Source organism: Ahaetulla prasina, chromosome 8 (genome assembly GCF_028640845.1).
Source record: "Ahaetulla prasina isolate Xishuangbanna chromosome 8, ASM2864084v1, whole genome shotgun sequence".
NCBI classification, from domain to species: Eukaryota; Metazoa; Chordata; class Lepidosauria; order Squamata; family Colubridae; genus Ahaetulla; species Ahaetulla prasina.
The window spans coordinates 37,700,827-37,719,492 of NC_080546.1; the positions used below are offsets into that span (position 1 = coordinate 37,700,827).

At 41.3% G+C, this 18,666-nt stretch overlaps 1 protein-coding gene across 3 annotated transcripts; it reads right to left on the reverse strand.

Moving 5' to 3' along the window:
* Nucleotides 1-268: 268 nt before the first annotated feature.
* Nucleotides 269-18,462, reverse strand: NOCT (nocturnin). 3 transcript variants are annotated; one of them, XM_058192699.1, is made up of 4 exons: nt 18,025-18,462; nt 17,708-17,821; nt 7,841-8,110; nt 269-1,613 (listed from the first exon to the last, which is right to left on the reverse strand). In XM_058192699.1, the coding sequence occupies exons 1-4, from the start codon at nt 18,314-18,316 to the stop codon at nt 763-765; spliced, it is 1,527 nt and encodes a 508-aa protein (XP_058048682.1). In that variant the 5' UTR covers nt 18,317-18,462; the 3' UTR covers nt 269-762. The 3 variants fall into 3 exon arrangements, with proteins under 3 accessions (XP_058048682.1, XP_058048683.1, XP_058048684.1); XM_058192700.1 differs by having other exon boundaries at nt 17,708-18,166; XM_058192701.1 differs by lacking the exons at nt 17,708-17,821; nt 18,025-18,462 and adding an exon at nt 9,614-9,728.
* Nucleotides 18,463-18,666: the final 204 nt, after the last annotated feature.

An 18,666-nucleotide genomic window follows, 5' to 3' on the forward strand; every position in this document is an offset into this window, starting at 1 on the left:
ATGATCACCTTTTGTGACCTGACAAAATCAATGGGAAAGCTGGATTCACTTAACAACCGTGTTACTAATTTAACATCTGCAGCGATTCACTTAACAACTGTAGCAAGGTCGTAAAATGCAGCAAAACTCACTTAACAAATGTCTCTTAGCAACAGAAATTATAGGCTCAATTGCGGTCGTAAGTCAAGGACTATATTACTTTCCATGTAGGTGAACGACTGTAGAAATTTTAATACACTTTGAAATATCTTCAAAAGCAATACGCAGGTTCGAGATTAACACTAAATTTATTCAAGTAGAAGGCACAATTCAAGACAACCTCAGAAAAAAAATAACTGAGGCTCATATTAAACTTTAGGCTGAACAAAATTTGGTCATACGGTCCAATATGGGAGGGACGAACCCTGGGCATTGGTCTGACCGACTCATGACAGATAGGACAACGCTGTTACATGCAGTGCAACTTTACAACACAAGATCTTAAGATATGGGAAGAAAAAAACCTTGTTACAATTAGAGCTGACTAACAGCAGTACTTTTCTTCAGAAAAGAAAAACAGCATAAGCAGTTAGACAGGCATATTTTTGTGTTTTTTGCCATAGCACGGAGATAATAAGAAAAAAAGTCAAGGCTATAGGAGTAGATTATTAATTCTCCATTCATAAATATTTCTCCCATCCCACCCCCGGAAGTCTTTAGAAGTCCGTGGTAAAAGTCTGTGCCTGCACAAACACAGTACATTAAAACATTCTCTACCCCTCTTTATATTTCACTTAAGCCTAAAAATTTCTCTGGATTTTCATTAAAGGTAAAATCACATACTAAAGATAGATGATCTGAAGGGTAATTGAAAGATGGTAGCCTATTGGGTCCAATTTGCTCCTCAGTTAAAAGGGTGAGGGCAGCATCTACTTTTAAGGTCTGTTGTGAATACCAGATGTAATCAAGGGTATGCCTGCATTCTCCAGAAGGACGGATCTTCCATGTGGTATATGGAGGCTCTGTTAGCCCATTTGTACTCAGCAGTTTATAAGCACTGTTTAGGTTCAGACTAGATTCAGAGAATTGCTTATACACCTCTTCTGTAGGCTCAGCATTGAAATCACCACAGACTATAAGAGGGATCTCTGCATCCTGGGTGATCTGTTTTAGATTTTCAAGAAGATCAGCACCTTGAGCAGATCGAAACGTTTCCCAGCCATTGCGAGCTTTCAAGTGGGTAACAGCAACACAGAACAATTTCCCAGTCTCGTTACATTTCAGGATCTGAACTATAGCCACTTGATTGGTCTTCAACTTCATTGCTGTCAACCTGATGTTGGTACTATTAATTAGCGTAAACCTGTCCTTAAGAAAAAACAAGGCACAGCCATCTGGGCCATTGTTACATTCCACATCTAAACACGGAGAACATGGTTTAGGAAGAAAAGCACATTGGTAGCCCAGCCGACTGAGCAATGGCTGAAAAGTATCAAAATAGTGATCCACTTCTTGTAGACAGAGGATATCTGGCTGGTAAGCAAGAATCTCTTCTAGAATGAGGCACTTCCTTTCTTCCCATCTCAAGGCTTCCATGGGGCATTGGATAAAGTTGTCCTTGCCTTCTCCAAGAGCTGGAATGAAGAAAATATATTAATTAAGAAAAATTCCTCTAGGAAATATTTTCCTTCCCATAAAATACGTAAAAACAAATAGTCCAATCTCCACTCTTAAGTGGAACTTCGTAGAAAACTGAAACTATTGGTACATTTTTAGTCATCTAGTATTAAAGAACTACATGGCAAAATTACCGTATATACTCGAGTATAAGCCGAGTTTTTCAGCACGTTTTTTGTGCTGAAAAACGTCCCCTCGGCTTATACTCGAGTCTACGTCTTCGGGAACCCCGCACAGGAGGGGGTACCGAACGGACTCCCATGGGAGGGACGGGGAGCGGGCCCGCTGAGGTCTCGCGGGATTTGTCGCCCCCAGGCCGGCCCCCATTCCCGTGTCTGGTGGGCGGACGGCGCAAACTTGGCGGGCTGTGCATTGGCGCGGGGAAGCCCTGGTGGTGCAGTGTTCCCGTTCGCCCTGGCCTCCGTCCTCCGATCTCCTGCGCTGGGAGCGGCGGCGAGCCAGCAACCGGGCACCGCGGACTTTGGCAAGGAGGAAGGTGGGAGGAAGCGGAGCTGCCGGCTGTGGGGGTTGAGGCGTGCAAGAGGAGTGAGCGTGGAAAGGCCTTTTGTGTGTGTGTGTGTGCGTGTGCGCGCCTGTGTGCCCTAGGGAGGAAGCGGAGCTGCCGGCTGTGTGGGGGTTGAGGGCATGCAAGAGAGCGCCTCCTCCTCTTCCTCCACGCCGCTCCTCTTGCACGCCTCAACCCCACCATCCCCACCCTCTCGCGTGAAGGTCACCTCCTCCTCTTCCAGGCGGCGGCGGCGGCGGCGGCTCGGCTCAGCGGAGCGCCACAGCCGGCAGCTCGCTTCCTCCCACGGTCCCAGTCCAGCGAACGGTGAAAGCGACATGCCGAGCGCCGCCCGCTTTCACCGTTCGGCTGGATTGGGACCGCTTGGTCCGCGGCGGCGGGGAGCCGCCAGCCTTCTCGGCCGACGCCACCGCTCGGGAAACCTCCTCCCTCAGCCGAGAAGGCTGGCGGCTCCCCGCCCGCCGCTGACCTGTTAAGCGGTCCCAATCCAGCCGAACGGTGAAAGCGGAGCGCGCCGGCATGTCGCCACCGCTCGCTGACTGGGACCGTGGAGGGAAGCGAGCTGTCGGCTGTGGCGCCCGCCGAGCCGAGCCGCCGCCGCCGCCGCCTGGAAGAGGGAGGAGGTGACCTTCACGCTGAGAGGGTGGGGATGGTGGGGTTGAGGCATGCAAGAGGAGCGCCTCCTCTTCCTCCACGCCGCTCCTCTTGCACGCCTCAACCCCACCATCCCCACCCTCTCGCGTGAAGGTCACCTCCTCCTCTTTCAGGCGGCGGCGGCGGCGGCGGCTCGGCTCAGCGGAGCGCCACAGCCGGCAGCTCGCTTCCTCCCACCGTCCCAGTCCAGCGAGCGGTGGCGACATGCCGGCGCCGCCCGCCACCGCTCGCTGGATTGGGACCGCTTGGTCCGCGGCGGCGGGGAGCCGCCAGCCTTCTCGGCTGAGGGAGGGAGGGTTTCCCCGAACGGTGAAAGCGTCGGCCGAGAAGGCTGGCGGCTCCCCGCCCGCCGCTGACCTGTTAAGCCGGTCCCAATCCAGCCGAACGGTGAAAGCGAGCGCGCCGGCATGTCGCCACCGCTCGCTGGACTGGGACCGTGGGAGGGAAGCGGAGCTGCCGGCTGTGGCGCCCGCCGAGCCGAGCCGCCGCCGCCGCCGCCGCCGCCTGGAAGAGGGAGGAGGTGACCTTCACGCGCGGAGAGGGTGGGGGATGGTGGGGTTGAGGGGCGTGCAAGAGGAGCGAGCGTGGAGGAAGAGGAGGAGGCGCTCTGCATGCCCCTCAACCCCCACACAGCCGGCAGCTCCGCCTCCCTAGGGCACACAGGCGCGCACACACGCACACACACACAAAGGCCTTTCCACGCCACTCCTCTTGCACGCCTCAACCCCCACAGCCGGCAGCTCCGCTTCCTCCCACCTTCCTCCTTGCCAAAGTCCGCGGTGCCCGGTTGCTCGCTGGCTCGCCGCCGCTCCCAGCGCAGGAGATCGGAGGACGGAGGCCAGGGCGAACGGGAACAGCCCACGCCCGAAGAGGGAAAGGGAGCGAGTGGGTGGGTGGCTGGGACGAGACCCCACCACAAACACACACACACACGCCCGTGAGACGCCTTGCTTGCATGTCACACACACGCACCGCTCGCTGGGAAAAAAAAGGATGGATGGATGGATGGAAGTAAGGAAGGAAGGATGGATTGATGGATGGAGGCGACCGCTTTGAAGCGCAACCCTTCTCCCGCAACTAAGGGGGTCAATGTTTTCCCAATCCTAGGGTGTGGGAAACAGTCATTCTTTCTTCCCCTAGTCTCTCCCGAGATCGCACTGCAGCGCCCATCATCCCCAGCCGGCAATCTGAGCTCGTGCCATCGATGTGGTCCTTGAACTTCCTCCTAGGATGGCCGGGCGTGGAGGGTGTGGTGGTGGTAAACGCCAGGAGAAAGCTGCTCTTTTCGAGAGGTCCTCTTGGAAGGCTGCCTTGGAAAGGAAAGTGGGAGGGGCAGAGATTTCTCCTCAAAGGTCCCCTTGGAAGGCTGGGTTGGAAAGGGAAAGTGGGAGGGGCAGAGATTTCTTCCTCGGGTCCTTCTAGAGTCCTTGAGAAACTGATATCATACAAGGTTAATAAATTATACCTCCTCCTCATTGATGAGTTTTTCATCCTGAAATTGATTGAAACAGTGTACCATCATATGCTGCCATAGTATAGTGTTAACAACATCTGTAAAGATGATATATGAGCATGACACTAAGTTTTTCTATATTTCCCTTTATTGAAAAACTTCCATCATGCTTCTTTCTGAAAACAAAGGTCATTATAATATACCTCATTATATATTTGATTTGATGATATTTCAGTTAATAAATACCATTTAAGGTGTTAAGCTTCTTTTCTCTTTCAGCAGCAAAGTGAATTACAACTTTAAAGAACTTTATTACTTTATATTCATTTATTTTAAGTATAGATTTTAGATTTTTAAACAAATATGTTTAGAGCTTTTATATCTTTCAAGTTATTCAAATTATCCCCTCAGCAGGTATATAATGGCATCCAATTCCAATATCATGTTGGGGCTTTTGAGCAAGGGAGGAGGAACGTGAGCACCACCTTTCGAGCTGGCATTCCAGGATTTCCCTTTGTTTAGAGCTGGGAATCCTCCTTCCCCCTTTTGCACTCCCTCCCTCCCTCCCTCTCTCTCTCTCTCTCTCTCTCTCTCACACACACACACACACACACACACACACACAGACTTCTAAAGTCGATTGGCACAATGAAAGGCAAAGACCACAATTGTTTTAAGAAAGAAGCTTTAGCAGGGAGGGGGGATGGGAGGGTGTTTTAAGTTTTGGCAAACAGCCAGGCCAACTGTATTGGAGAAGGTCACACAACTGGCCTTAACATTTTAGCTGCTGTCTTTTTCCTCACACTTGGGTTTAATGATATTAGAGACCCTTATTGCCCTGCCAAAAAAAAAAAATGAGCCACCCCAACGTCTATGAAAATTAACCTTCTCTGCCAAGAGACACTGTGCAGGGTATTTTCACTATTGGTGTGCATACAGGCTTAGATTTGTGCTGGGTTCTTAGTGCTTAGAGCACTGACCTTCAGAGGCACCCTGGTCCCTTGGAAGCTAAAGGAGGACTCATTTTCATGCTTGCAGTTGTATTGTCAATTTCTGTGAGACAATGTTGTTGAAGTAACTCACTCACTCATTCATTCATTCATTCATTCCTTGTGTGTCCAATCACACTTAGCCAATAAAAATTCTATTCTATTCTATTCTATTCATTCATTCATTCATTCATTTTATTTTGTCAAATACATATTAAATAATTATATAAATATAAGCATGAATTGAATACATAAAAGGAATACAACTAAAGGGAACATTAGGACAGGGACGGTAGGCACGCTGGTGCTCTTATGCACGCCTTACAGACCTCTTAGGAATGGGGTGAGGTCAATACTAGATAGTCTTTGGTTAAGGCTTTGGGGATTTTGGGAAGAGACCACAGAGTCAGGTAGCACATTCCAGGCATTAACAACTCTGTTACTGAAGTCACATTTTCTGCAATCTAGATTGGAGAGGTTCACTTTTAAGTTTGAATCTATTGTGTTCTCGTGTATTGTTGTGGTTGAAGCTGAAGTAGTCATTGATAGGAAGTACATTGTAGCAGATAATTTTATGAGCTATGCTCAGGTCATACCAAAGGCGGCGTAGTTCTAAATTTTCTAAAGCTGGGAATCCTCCTTCCCCCTTTTGCACTTTTATTGTTTTTCGTTCAAATAAATATTCATGTTATTTTACTTGGCTCTATCTTTATTTTTTACATTGACCAGTAGCTGCCTCATTTCCCACCCTCGGCTTATACTCGAGTCAATAGTTTTTCCCAGTTTTTGTGGTAAAATTAGGTGCCTCGGCTTATATTCGGATCGGCTTATACTCGAGTATATACGGTAATCATCCTTGCTCAAATCTATTCATGAGTGACATACTTCAACTAATAGTTTTGTTCAGAATCTAGTTAAACAGCATTTTTGCAATTCCAATTTTGTTTTGATTAGTAAATTCAAAATAGAGCCTAGAGATAATTCTTCCCTAATTATGCACCCTTTTTATATTAATATCTTAAACTATATTTGTATATTTCTAAACAATGTGATTGAAATTTGTATGCTGACCCAGAGTAAAACTACTACATTACAATCAGGGGTGGTAGTCACTTCCCTTCGCTACCGGTTCGCAAATGTGAACATCCGCCTTCCGCGCATGTGCAGAGTGTCAAAAATGTGGATAAATGGGACATGATTATGTCCAAGCGGGTGGGCGGAGCCACCCGCATCTACCCCAACTGGTTCACCTGAACTGGATAGAACCGGCTGAATACCACCATTGATTACAATGATCATTTTGTGAATAATTGTTACTTGATTTATACCTCCAAATACAAACCATGAAAAAGGTGTGCTAAGCTTGATGGTACATTTCACATTATCCAAGGAAAAATTCAAACTGACAACTCCACTGGATTTCATATCAACAAAAAGTTTAAAAAACAGCAATTTAGTTCACACATAAGGAATAATCTAAGGTGAAAATATATATGAGTAAGAATATGTGGTGGAATATACAACTAGTGTGGGCGGGCGTGGACTTAAGAGACTGTCTAGCTTGGTTCCCTGCAGAGGAAGAAGTGAAGGAGACTTGCTCTCCCTCTTAAAATCTCTGGAGCCTTTATCTCATTGTTTTCAAGAGAGGGAAGTCTGGTGAGATTCTTGTAAACAGGCAAGTAACATCTACTCTGATCAGCTCATGGTGTTGTTCTGGTTCCTAGCACCTCATATACCAGTATATTATTGGTATTTTAAAGTCAGGGTGTCTGTCCACTTTTTACATTCTATCTACTTTTTAAAATAATATTTTTAAGATACTTTAAGTTGGCAATAAATTTTGTATTGGCATAATATTTATATATTTTAGGTTTATTATTTCTGTGAATTATCAATATTTTAAACCTTTGCTCTGAGTGATGATCCTACCATTTTGTTAGGGATATGATAAAATAAATAAAATTATTACTTTATCTGATTTTTAAAAAATAAATATTGAAAAGTTGACATTTGTTTGTACCCAGAAAATAAAGGGGCTCTTAGGTAGCAAACTTAATTACATCTCATCCGTTGCTATGTGTTTTTGATTGAAAATTTGGACAATTATAGGCTAACTAAACTATCTAGGACCCATTAGGCCATCCTGAGGCAGTGCAGATGTCCCCTGCCCACCCACTCCTTGACATGGGACATAATTACACTGACAATATATTTTTCAGCTCCAATGACAAATAAGATATCATTAACACCTCAGAAAAGTATCTACAGTGTATATTACATGATCATGGGTTTGTAGCAATGACCAGAACTTTGAAAATAAAATTGGCTTGAACTTCATAAAAATTCCAGCTACACAGGTGTAAATGGGTTCTGAATTTTTAATGCATTTTTTAAGTTAGTAGATTTCAGGTACCTTGATTAAAAAAATGTTTCAGTACCCCAAATCTGCTAACTTAAAAAATGCATTAAAAAATCTGTCAACTGAATGAAAGCATATACACAAAGCCGACTAGACTTTTCATTTTACAAGGTTCAGAAACAGATTCTCAGTTGAGATTGTACCTTGTGCAAGTATATTCCACTGCATAATTCTAATGGGCTGATGATTTCTGACAAAACTGGTCCTCAAATCCACAAAATCCCTTTGGAGTCGGGCTGGACGGTTCTGGAGAACAATCTGGCATTCTTCAAGTAGATCTTTGGGATCTATAGGATCCAGAAATTCAGGATCTGTTTGTTCCAAGTAGTCCTGGTGCTTAGTAATGACACTGCTATTCAAAGTCTTAGCCAGTGCGCTATACAGCCTGCTTGTACTGTTGCCCATGGAATATCCTGAAAAAGAAAAGAGAGAAGAACTTCAGTACAGCAATTCCAATTTCTGTTAATTTCTCTCAGATTAAAACAAAAGCATTTCATCATTAGAGTTCACATACAATGTGATAGCCTTAGGGTGCTGGTAGCCTCCAGATATAATGTACCTCAGTTTTCAAAATTTTCACCCAATGTGAAGAGGTATGCTATATAATATAAGCAAGTACAACTGACAGCATGTTTTTCAATATGAAGTTAGCAACACAATATGCATTTCCCCTCTTAAATTCTGCAAATCTAAGTTCCTCTTTTTATACTGTCCGCGTAAGACATTTCACTTAGTCATGTTTATGATCTCTATAAACAAAGTTTCAAGCCCTTAGAATCAACCTGTGTTATGGTAACCTAACCAACTGCAGCTTTTTCCAGTTGCCTATTCACCTCTTTCATTTATTGGACTGATATTTGAAGGTGATCTATCACATTCCAAATATTTTTTAACCAAGTTGTATAGCACAGCTAGTTATGCTAATGGTAGCAGCTATTACATCTGAGATAGTAATCAGCCAGGACTGCTTCTTGCTAAACAACTCAGCCTACACAATTTCTGACATGCCACGTTGTGTAACACAGAACTTTATTTCTTCCCAATCTCACAAGAAAGCCGAATCATAAACATTGTGCTTTATTAATCAGCAAATACATGCCATAATCACAAATCAATCTAAAGCTCATTCACTTCGACTCCTTACTTTCATAAATTAAGGATCAAAAAGATGTTCCTATAATTACAAAGGTTTTTTGACATCAGCAATATTTTGCAAAAAGCAAACAAACAAAAAACAAAACAAACATACAAAAAACACCCCAGGAGATCTGAGTTTCATAAATTTTAAATAAGGGAGCAAGCTAAAAGAAACTAATCAAATTTAAAATGGAAAGGAACTGCAGTATACAATTTTGCACTGTTCTCTGGCTTTTCAATAGTTTTATTTTTTTTCCTGCAGATACTAAACCCTCATAATCCCAATGATCCTACTACTTGTAAGATGATAATTTAAATTATCTTTATAATATATAATCAAGTGCCTTCCTACCCTTGCTAATCTGAACACCATCATCGTATGCACTGCATGTGAACCAAAAAACTACCCTGCACTTTAAAAAGAAACTATTCATGATTTCCAGTGTCAAAAGATAAACTTTCCCCCACATGCTTATAACCGTAGTAATAGCAAAGCCAATGTTTGTAATCTTCTCAAGATTGCAAAATAAGGATTCCCACTATTTTTAAAATAGGGAATTAAGATTTTATCAGTTTACTATCTTCCTGTTTCCTCGGACTGCTCTTTGTAATTCTATTTTAGTCCAACAACAATTTATAATTCAAAAGCAGGAAAAGTTAAGAGTTCAGCCTTACAGACCTATAGAGTTACCCAAGTTGCATTTTGTTGAAAAGTGGGCTTTCTAATAATGAAAAGGCAATATTTTAGAAAGCTGTTAGTTATATTAAACAATAATTACCTGATAAATTGGATGGATACATCAGCACAAGTGGTAAACAACTCTAATGGAGAATTGCATACTGAATGCCAGCCTCCAAAGTCATGTGTGAGCTTTTCCTATGCCACTGGTACACAAGAGACACCTAGTGGTCCTTTATGTAACTTTTCCCATTAAACATTTTTTTTTTTTTTTACAAAATTCAGTATCATCATTACCTCAAATAAAAACTAAATTTATGCCTGCTTTTTGTGATGCCTCATCATGTGTTGCTCTTTTATTGCAACCTGACTGAACTGCTTGGAACCAGCAGTTTCCTTCAACTTGAGAATAGGGTTCATGTTCACCTAAGCAGTGTTTTTTAACCCTGGCAACTTTAAGATAGGTGGACTTCAACTCCCAGAATTCTCCAGCCAGCATTTGCGCTAATGTGATTCTTGATGTTTTTCTCCACCTTGATACTTCAGGCTCATAAATTGACTAGGTGAAGTAAAGTGCTTTGTGCTTTTTGAACACTTTTTCAACGCTGTGGCACTCTTTTTCTTTTGCAATGGAACATACAAATCTCATCACACATCACATCAAGACATAGTTTTCATCATCATGATTTATTATATAAAACACATTGATTTACAAAAGTTCCTGTTTTAAAAACCAGAAGGACTGGATTGAAGAGAAAAATAAATCATAATAGCACATCACTGTCTGAACTTTGCATTAGCGTTTCTTCACAAAAATCCCATCAGTTAGCTTGTTCTTTGTCTAATTTCGGCAAAATATTCTTGATTTGTGTGATTTTCAGGCAAATTATTATAGTATAGCCTTTATTGTCATTGTATATCATGTATACAATGAAATTGGTTAATGAGTCCATTTATACAATCAGTATCCATGTGCTGTTTCATATTTGATTCAGTGAATAAGCAATGATTCTTTTTTTTACCAGTGTTCTCTCAATTAAAATTCTCAGATATTCTTCATGACTTGGCTGAGATGACATATTAGAGAACACTGAAAGTGAGTCATGAACAGCAACACACCCAGAAGTAGAATGTGTGCTTTGAAGCATGTCCTGAGGTAACTTCATCCATTTTAAAAATATGAAATGTTTTTAATTGGCCTAGGAACAAAGGGAATGTTTAAAAAACGGTTTATTTCTTTCTATCTCTTTCAAAGAGCTTAAAATCCTATCATGACATGTTAAATTAAAAACAATAATGATAGCCCTGGAGCAATCCAATTTTAGATTATAAATCTCACGTTGAAGGATAGGTGACCTACAAAATTGATTGGTTTTATTCTGAAAAAAATTGAAAAGTTCTAATAAGTTTCCTAGATTTAAGATTCCTCCAAGTCATGAATGACTTGTATGCAGCTTTGATTTTGTATAAAGGCATTGCAATCAAAACCACCCTTCAAATTGCATTTTCATTCTAATTGTGAAATAAACATTCATATTGTATGAAATCAATTTGCTGGATTCAATGGACTTTTGATTTTATTTTAGCACTGATGAATCACCATATTCAACTCAAATTATCCTTTAAATCAAGTCACACTTCAATTTGATTCTGAATTAAATCACAAATTTGAATTGGATCTCAGTTTATTTGTGCACTTCTGTTCATCACAATCATGCTTTCTGGTTTTTTTGGATTAACATACATCTATAAATGTATGCAATTTCACCATACAATATACAAAATGACTTCCTAAACTTGCTGCTCAGAGCCATTTTTAGTAGAGCAGTAGAAAAATGCCAGTAGTAAGTAAATGAACATTCAGCTCAAGGGCTATACATTGTACAATAATGCCTTATTTATTAAAACCTTTACTGTTTTCTCAGAGAAAGTTCAATCTATTGTAAATTATTTCAAAAGCTACAACAGCTTTGTTGATAAAAATTCATACTGGTGCAACAACTTTATGAAGTTTTCTGGTCCTGAAATTTTTTTTACCATTATACTTCATTGCATAGAACCTAGAATTTGTCAGTAGTTTGCACTTAAGTCATTTAACATGTATTTTTTCATAAATATGAGCAAAAACTCTCTCCCTCCCCATGCAATTGATAGTTGCATATGATATATATAATCAGAATAGAAAACTTCCCAAGTTTACCTGCATATTTAATATTATGCAGGAATGTTGGGTGCACCTTGAAAGCCTTATTCAACATATGCCTGCAATTGTTATTTTGAAGACAAATCTTAGCTAGAAAAGATGATTCATGCTTCATAGCTATTTTAACCTACAATTAAGCTGTTCTTCTCCCAATCCTTTGTGAATAATCTGGAGAGATTTAGGCATTTTGGAAACAGTTCAATCAGAAATAGAAATTTCTTGAAATTACCAATCTACATATCTGTGAGGCTGTCCTGTATCTCCTCCCAACCCATCTTACAATTTTACATAGCAATCTATTATTACCACACCAAGCCTGCTTTGCTAAATTATTTGGAGATGCTCATGCTGCAATATTCTAGGTATTTGCAATTCCAATTTAACAGAGAGGATGATTCTGTCTACTTCTTGTCTGATAAAAAAGATCATAGTCACCAGCAGAATGATATCAATTCTTAAACTCCTACAGCTGCATTGCAACAGTATGCAGCAGCAAAATCTTAACATGGAACTCAGCTCTTACTCTAAAAATATGCACACTCTCTGATGGACCAGACAGCAGCAAACATCCAACAAAGGTATATTCTTGAAATTCTAGATATCTTAGTTATAAAACATTTCCCCTTAAATTGGATGCTTCATTCTCTTATTAGATATTTTTTACTGTTGTAACCTCACAGCCTATACCTTAAGATATAATTTGTCAGTAGTTTGCACTTTATTTTTTTACATTGTGCTGTAAATCTTCAACAAAAGTTTAAAATATGCAGAGCTTAGGAAATAATGGTATGAAAGTCCAACTAGCTGCTTCTGTTTAACCTTGATGCAGCTGAATATTGCTGCTTCCAGCAGAATAGGTTGCTTAATTGTGCCTATCTAAGTTACAGCAAGTTACTCAATAGTGCTTATGCAATGTACTAGATTGTTCAACGCAGACAATTAATATCCAGCCAGACCCTGCCAGCAATCACTAGGCCCCTCTACACAGGACAATTCTAGCAATTTGTATTCAGAACACAAGCTCAATGAACCTTGCTTTGGATTAGAATGTCACCAATCAATAATTGGGCTATTGTGGTGATTGTAACATGCTGATGAAACAGATGCAAGCTCTGATAAATATTTGCAAGATCCGATGTGTGCTATCATTTATACATTTTTATATAGATTTGTACAAATGCTATTGAATATGTTTTATACATTCAGATTATTGCTGGTAGTTTTGCAGATCGTTAAGCCAGCTTCTATAACCAAAACCTGTGTTTATGTAATATTAAAAAATGAACAATGATTTATAATAACTAATGTATTCAATTTCCTAAGTCAAAGTCACATCCTAGAATAAAGGATGCAAATATGTCATGGTGTATCCAAGGACAACTATTTCATATCAACAGGAAGCCACTAGGTAAAGTGAGGAGCCAATTTGGTGTGTGGTGTGGTATCATCAGGAATCTATGCCCTTCACAATCTCTTGCATCGACTATTGTCATGTGCTCTGTATAGGGCTGCCCTTGAAAACTACTTAGAAGCTGAAATTGATTAAAAAATAGCACAACCTGACTATTAATAGACAAAAGCTGCCAGTGTCACACATAATGCTTGTGTGATGGCTTTCAATAAGCGTCTGAATATAATTCAAAATCCTCATTTTAACCTAAGGAATGCTCCCTGGCTTGGTGCTTACTGTAGATATCTGCAGGACTGCCTTCTGCAGATAGAACCAATCAATCTGCTCCATTGTTTCAAATGGGAATCTCAAGAATAACCTCCCCACTCCTGAGATAAAGGACAAATGTACTCTTTAGAGGACAACTTAATTCTGGATCTTTAAATGGAGCCCTCTTTTACAGTTTTCCAAAAGGCAGTATAGACTGAGTTCTTTCATAGAGTATTTATCAGTTGAAAAATATTGGGAATTGATTATAAGAAGTTGGGGTTTTTTTCTGTGGAAGATGTGTGCCTCTGATATTATGCTTTTATGGTTCCTGAACAATTTGTGCAAATCACTGTTAAGTCTACAGCACTTTTAAAATATATCTGGCTTCAAGTAAACAAAGATATACCTAAGATACAGAAAATTTATCATTTTGTATGTAAACTTCTTGTGCTAGATATCTAACAGGATACCTTGTTCTGCAAATGTTGGCTTATTTTGTTTGCCCTTTGTATTGTGTTGTTTTGTATTTGTATTGAACAATGGAAAACTCATCTCAAGACATTAAATTAGAAGTTTTCTAGATGATATCCTGAACCACCATATTTAAAAAACTGGTAAAAGCTCAGGCATTTATCCATCTAGTTCAGTACTGACTGAAGTTAATTCCTAGGATTCAGACAGAGAATCAGGTACTTTGTATTTGATCTTTGCTAAACTGGAGATGCCAAGGATTGGAATCTTTTCTCTGCTAAGCATGGATTTTGTTAGTTATTCTGGACAAGACTTTTGACAACAGAAGGATACGTTGTAACTAGTCAAATCAGATTAGGAGATACAAAAAAATGCTTTGAGCCATCCTGTAATCACATATTTGAGAAGGATTCCAAGAAATGTAGATAGGATGGTCCTGTAGATAAAAGGTATCAGGGTTGCTGGTGCTGCAGGTAAGGCTTCTTCCCTTTTATATCATTTTATGGATAAGACACATTCCTGAAGATAATCTTGCCATTTGATATGAATGGAAAGATAGTGACCAAATGACCATTATGCACATTATGATGTTAAACCAGGGTCCTGTGGCCTCAAGAATTCCTTTTGGCAGAGAAAGATCTTAGTCAGTTTGTTTCCTCATCCTGCTCATTGTCACTTTCTTTCGATTTTCCCATCACCAAACCCTGACCTTTCATGGTTTCACATGTTACTGGAAAGACTGGAAAGACAGAGAATACCTTATACAAGGTAATCTTTTGTCTGAAGTTGACCACTTGACCAAAGTTTATAAAGATACATTATATGCAGATAATCGCCAAAGTTTAACCTCAATCAGGTTAAAAAAGAACTAAAGATTTTTCTGTTTGAATAAGACTTTGCTGAATTGGGCAATAAAGAGAAAGAGAGAGATCTTCAGTATTTCCATAGCAACAATCCTGAAAGAGCTGAAATAGTGGTCTTGGTTCTAAGTAGACATTACCCTGAAAGTATTAAAAAAATAAGTTCACTCCCCCCCCAGACACATGGTTTGAGAGGTTGTTTGCAATTGTTTAGGTGTACAACAATGTTTCAAAATAGAGACTGTGATTTGAACATCCAAATACTTTTAAAGTATCAAAACAGCCCCTTCTGAATGTGAAACAATTGTTCCAAACCTGAAACAACTACTTTAATGTCTAGATAGATAGCTAAATATTAAATAAGTAATTGGAGAATTATTATATTTATAATTGTAACATGAAATCAAAATTAGTTTTTATATGTATAGAAATTAGTAAGGAAGTATAGGAATTAGTAAATAGTCTTGCTTCTCATAACCTATACCCTTGAATTATCCTAGAATGCAGCAATTCTTGGGCAGAAAATAGTCCAATAAATCTGGAAGATGCTAGGCTGGGCAAGACTGAGCTGGACAAACAAGCCAGAAGCTGATAACAGCTGGCAGTGAATTCTGTATGTGCCATTTCAACTCTGTTATCAGGTTTACATTATGTTCCTGAAGCAGAAAAAACTAGTGAGCTAGATAAACTAATGCTGCCTAATCTTTTATACAGATCACAATTGAGCTACAAGAAATAGCAAGAAATGCAGATAAGGTTTAAAAGGATTTTCACTGGACTTAATAGAGTAACCACAGAACATAGTCATACCATTTTTAAAGAAAAGGTTATATAATTGCTATCTTATGTATTGTACTAAAGCCCTAATGTATTGTATGCAAGCCCTAATCATTATTTGCTAAGCATATTATAATTGGTTTGATAAATATATTACACTGAGCCATAAACCATGGTTTACAATAGTTGGATTAATAGGGTATTTTACATAAAAGCTAAATAAGCGACATTATGACTGCACAATCTGTGAACCCATCTTTTGTGATTTGGTGACTTTCAAGGTAAGTCAAACTGCTATGCTCAAAAACAGGAGTCATTATTTTTATAAGAAGACTGCAATTTGTCAGTTGACAAACTTCAACAAACAGGAAAACATAATTTATCAGTATATTATATGTAGATAAAACACAGTTTTATTTAAATCTTGATTAGTTGGGGTGCACAAAGTACCCTGTATTTTACATATTTACCTCTCTCAGGTCAGATATGCATCATATATCTGCATAATGTGAAAATGAAATATAATGAATCACTTCACTAATAAGCATTTTCATACCAAAAAACACACAGAACAGTAATACATGCTATGCTATGGCCTGGCCCATTTATCCCTCATATAATATCTATTAGGCAGTTAAAAGAAACTTTAGCATAATTAGAGGACAAGGCAATTAGGTATATAATTTTAAATCCCAGGAACAGTTCAGGAAATAGTTCAGAAAGTCAAATCTTTTCTTTGGAGGAAAACAGTGATGCTTGAAAGAACAAATGATACTGGATACCTAATGCACGTCATTCATTGACCTTTTATTTTATTTGTCTTTCCTAGCTGGGCAAAGCTTTTAATTACACTAGCAACCAATCTAGATATTCCATGGCTCTCGATTTTTATTGGGTCCAGATGGCTCATTTCTACAGGTAGTCCTTGACTTACGACTACTATTGAGCTCCAAATTTCTGTTGCTAAGTGAAACATTTGTTAAGTGAATTTTGTTCCATTTTATGACCTTTCTTGCCCAGTTTTTAAGTGAATCACTGCAATTGTTAAGTTACTAACACGGTTGTTAAGTGAATCCGATTTCCCCTCTGACTTTGCTTGTCATGTTACAAAGTGCAATCAGATGGCCCCAGGACACTGCAACTGTCATAAATATGAGTCAGTTGCCAAGCATCTGAATTTTGATTACATGACTATGGGGATGCTACAATGGTTGCAAGTATAAAAAACGGTCAGAAATCATTTTTTTCAATGACATAACTTCAACAGTCACTAAATGAATTGTTATAAGTCAAGGACTAGTACATCCATTTTCAACCAGCCACTTTGGATCACAGGGTCATCTGGCAGCCAGAAGCAAAGAAGGCATTTCCCAGATCTACCAAAAGCAATCATCCCAAATGCTGGTGTAATGGCAAGATCTCGGAAACCCGGCTTCCCATCACAATTTAGGATTACAGGTAGTCCTCAATTTACGACCACAATTGCACCCAAAATTTATGTTGCTAAGTGAGACATTTGTTAAGTGAGTTTTGCCCCATTTTACAACCTTTCTTGCCACAGCCATTAAGTGAATCCCTGGCAGTTGCCAAGTTAGTAACTCAGTTGTTAAGTGAATCTGGTTCTCCCATCGACTTTGCTTGTCAGAATGTTGGCAAATGGTGATCACATGACCCCGGGACGCTTCCAACCGCCATAAATGCGAGTCAGTTGCCAAGCGTCCGAATTTTGATCACATGACCGTTAGGATGCTGCAGCAATGGTTGCAATTGTGGAAAACGGTCACGAGTCACTTTTTTTTTTCAGGGCCCTTGTAACTTTGAACGGCCACTAAACGAACTGTCGTAAATCCTGGACTGCTTGCAACCCTTCCTCTATAGCATGGGTCCCCAACCTTGGCAACTTTAAGCCTGGAGGACTTCAACTCCCAGAATACCCCAGCCTGGGAGTTGAAGTCCACCAGGCTTAAAGTTGCCAAGGTTGGGGACCCCTGCTCTAGAGCCTCCGATGTTACCCATCAAAAGGGACACCATCACCTTTCAAGGCTGCTGCTGTGGGGATTAGGGAGAAAGAGAAGGGAAGCCCAACCCAACCCTTGCGACTTCCTTCTTGCTTTCTCGGGCTGAGGGTTGGAGAGAGGCGGGGAGGGTATAGAACTGAGACGCTCGAACCCCAACGTTCCATCCATGGAACCTTCAGCCCCGAAGGTTCTAAACATCACTCACCAGCCTGGGAATTGCCAGCTCCCGAACTGCCTGGGGCAGGGCAACTGCAGCGCGGAACTCCGGCGGTAGCCGAGGAAGAGGCGAGGAGGGCAGACGGCGAGAGGGCTCTCCTCACTGGAGCCGGCGAGCGGAGCAGCATCGTCGAGGAAGAGGCAGAAGAAGGAGTGCAGCAGAGGTTAGACAGGGCTGAACACAAGGACCTCACAGAGCTCTGATACATAATCACGCTACGGCACGCGAGACGGAGCTCGGGGAGGGGAAAAAAAAATAATTAAATGAAAAAGCTCCGCGCCGGGAGCGGTCTATCTCAAGCTAACCTGCTCTATCTATGCCAAATGCCGAATCCTTCCTGCCTTTCAGAGCCCGCAGGAGGGGCGCGGATCGGAAAAAGAGCTCCGGCTGCCTCTGCTGCGGGGGCAGAAAAGATGCCAGCCTAAGGAGAAGCCCACGGAAAACGCCGCTAGGAGCTGAGAACGGGAACACGAGCACCAGAAGTACAATCAAACGCCCCCCTCCCCACGTCCCACCCTTTTGCCGGCATTGACGCAAGCGCCGCTTCCAAGACCGTAAAACGAGGGAGGGGGAAGGAAACCCCCCCACCCGAAGCATTTCTTCCCCGTCTCCCTCATCTTGAGGTTTGGCGCTTCCTGGGAACGGCAAAATGCAGCGCGAGGCTAAAAAGAGCAACTTCCACGCGAGGGGGGACAAACGGAGAAGGAGACCTTGGATGAAGTGGCCATCCTGCGTGTTTCTTCCTCCCCTCGGTCGAAAAATGGTACGTTCTAATCTTGGCACCGAAGTCCCCGAAAGGGCTGTTCTGTTGGTGACATCACACGGAACGTTGACTCGTCGGGTGGGGGTGGGAGCGGGGGTGTTGGCCGGAACCTCCCCCTATTTTCGCGCCTCATGGGAAGGGAAGGGGGCGTTGTCTCCCGGCTGATCGAGGTCACGCGGCGTTT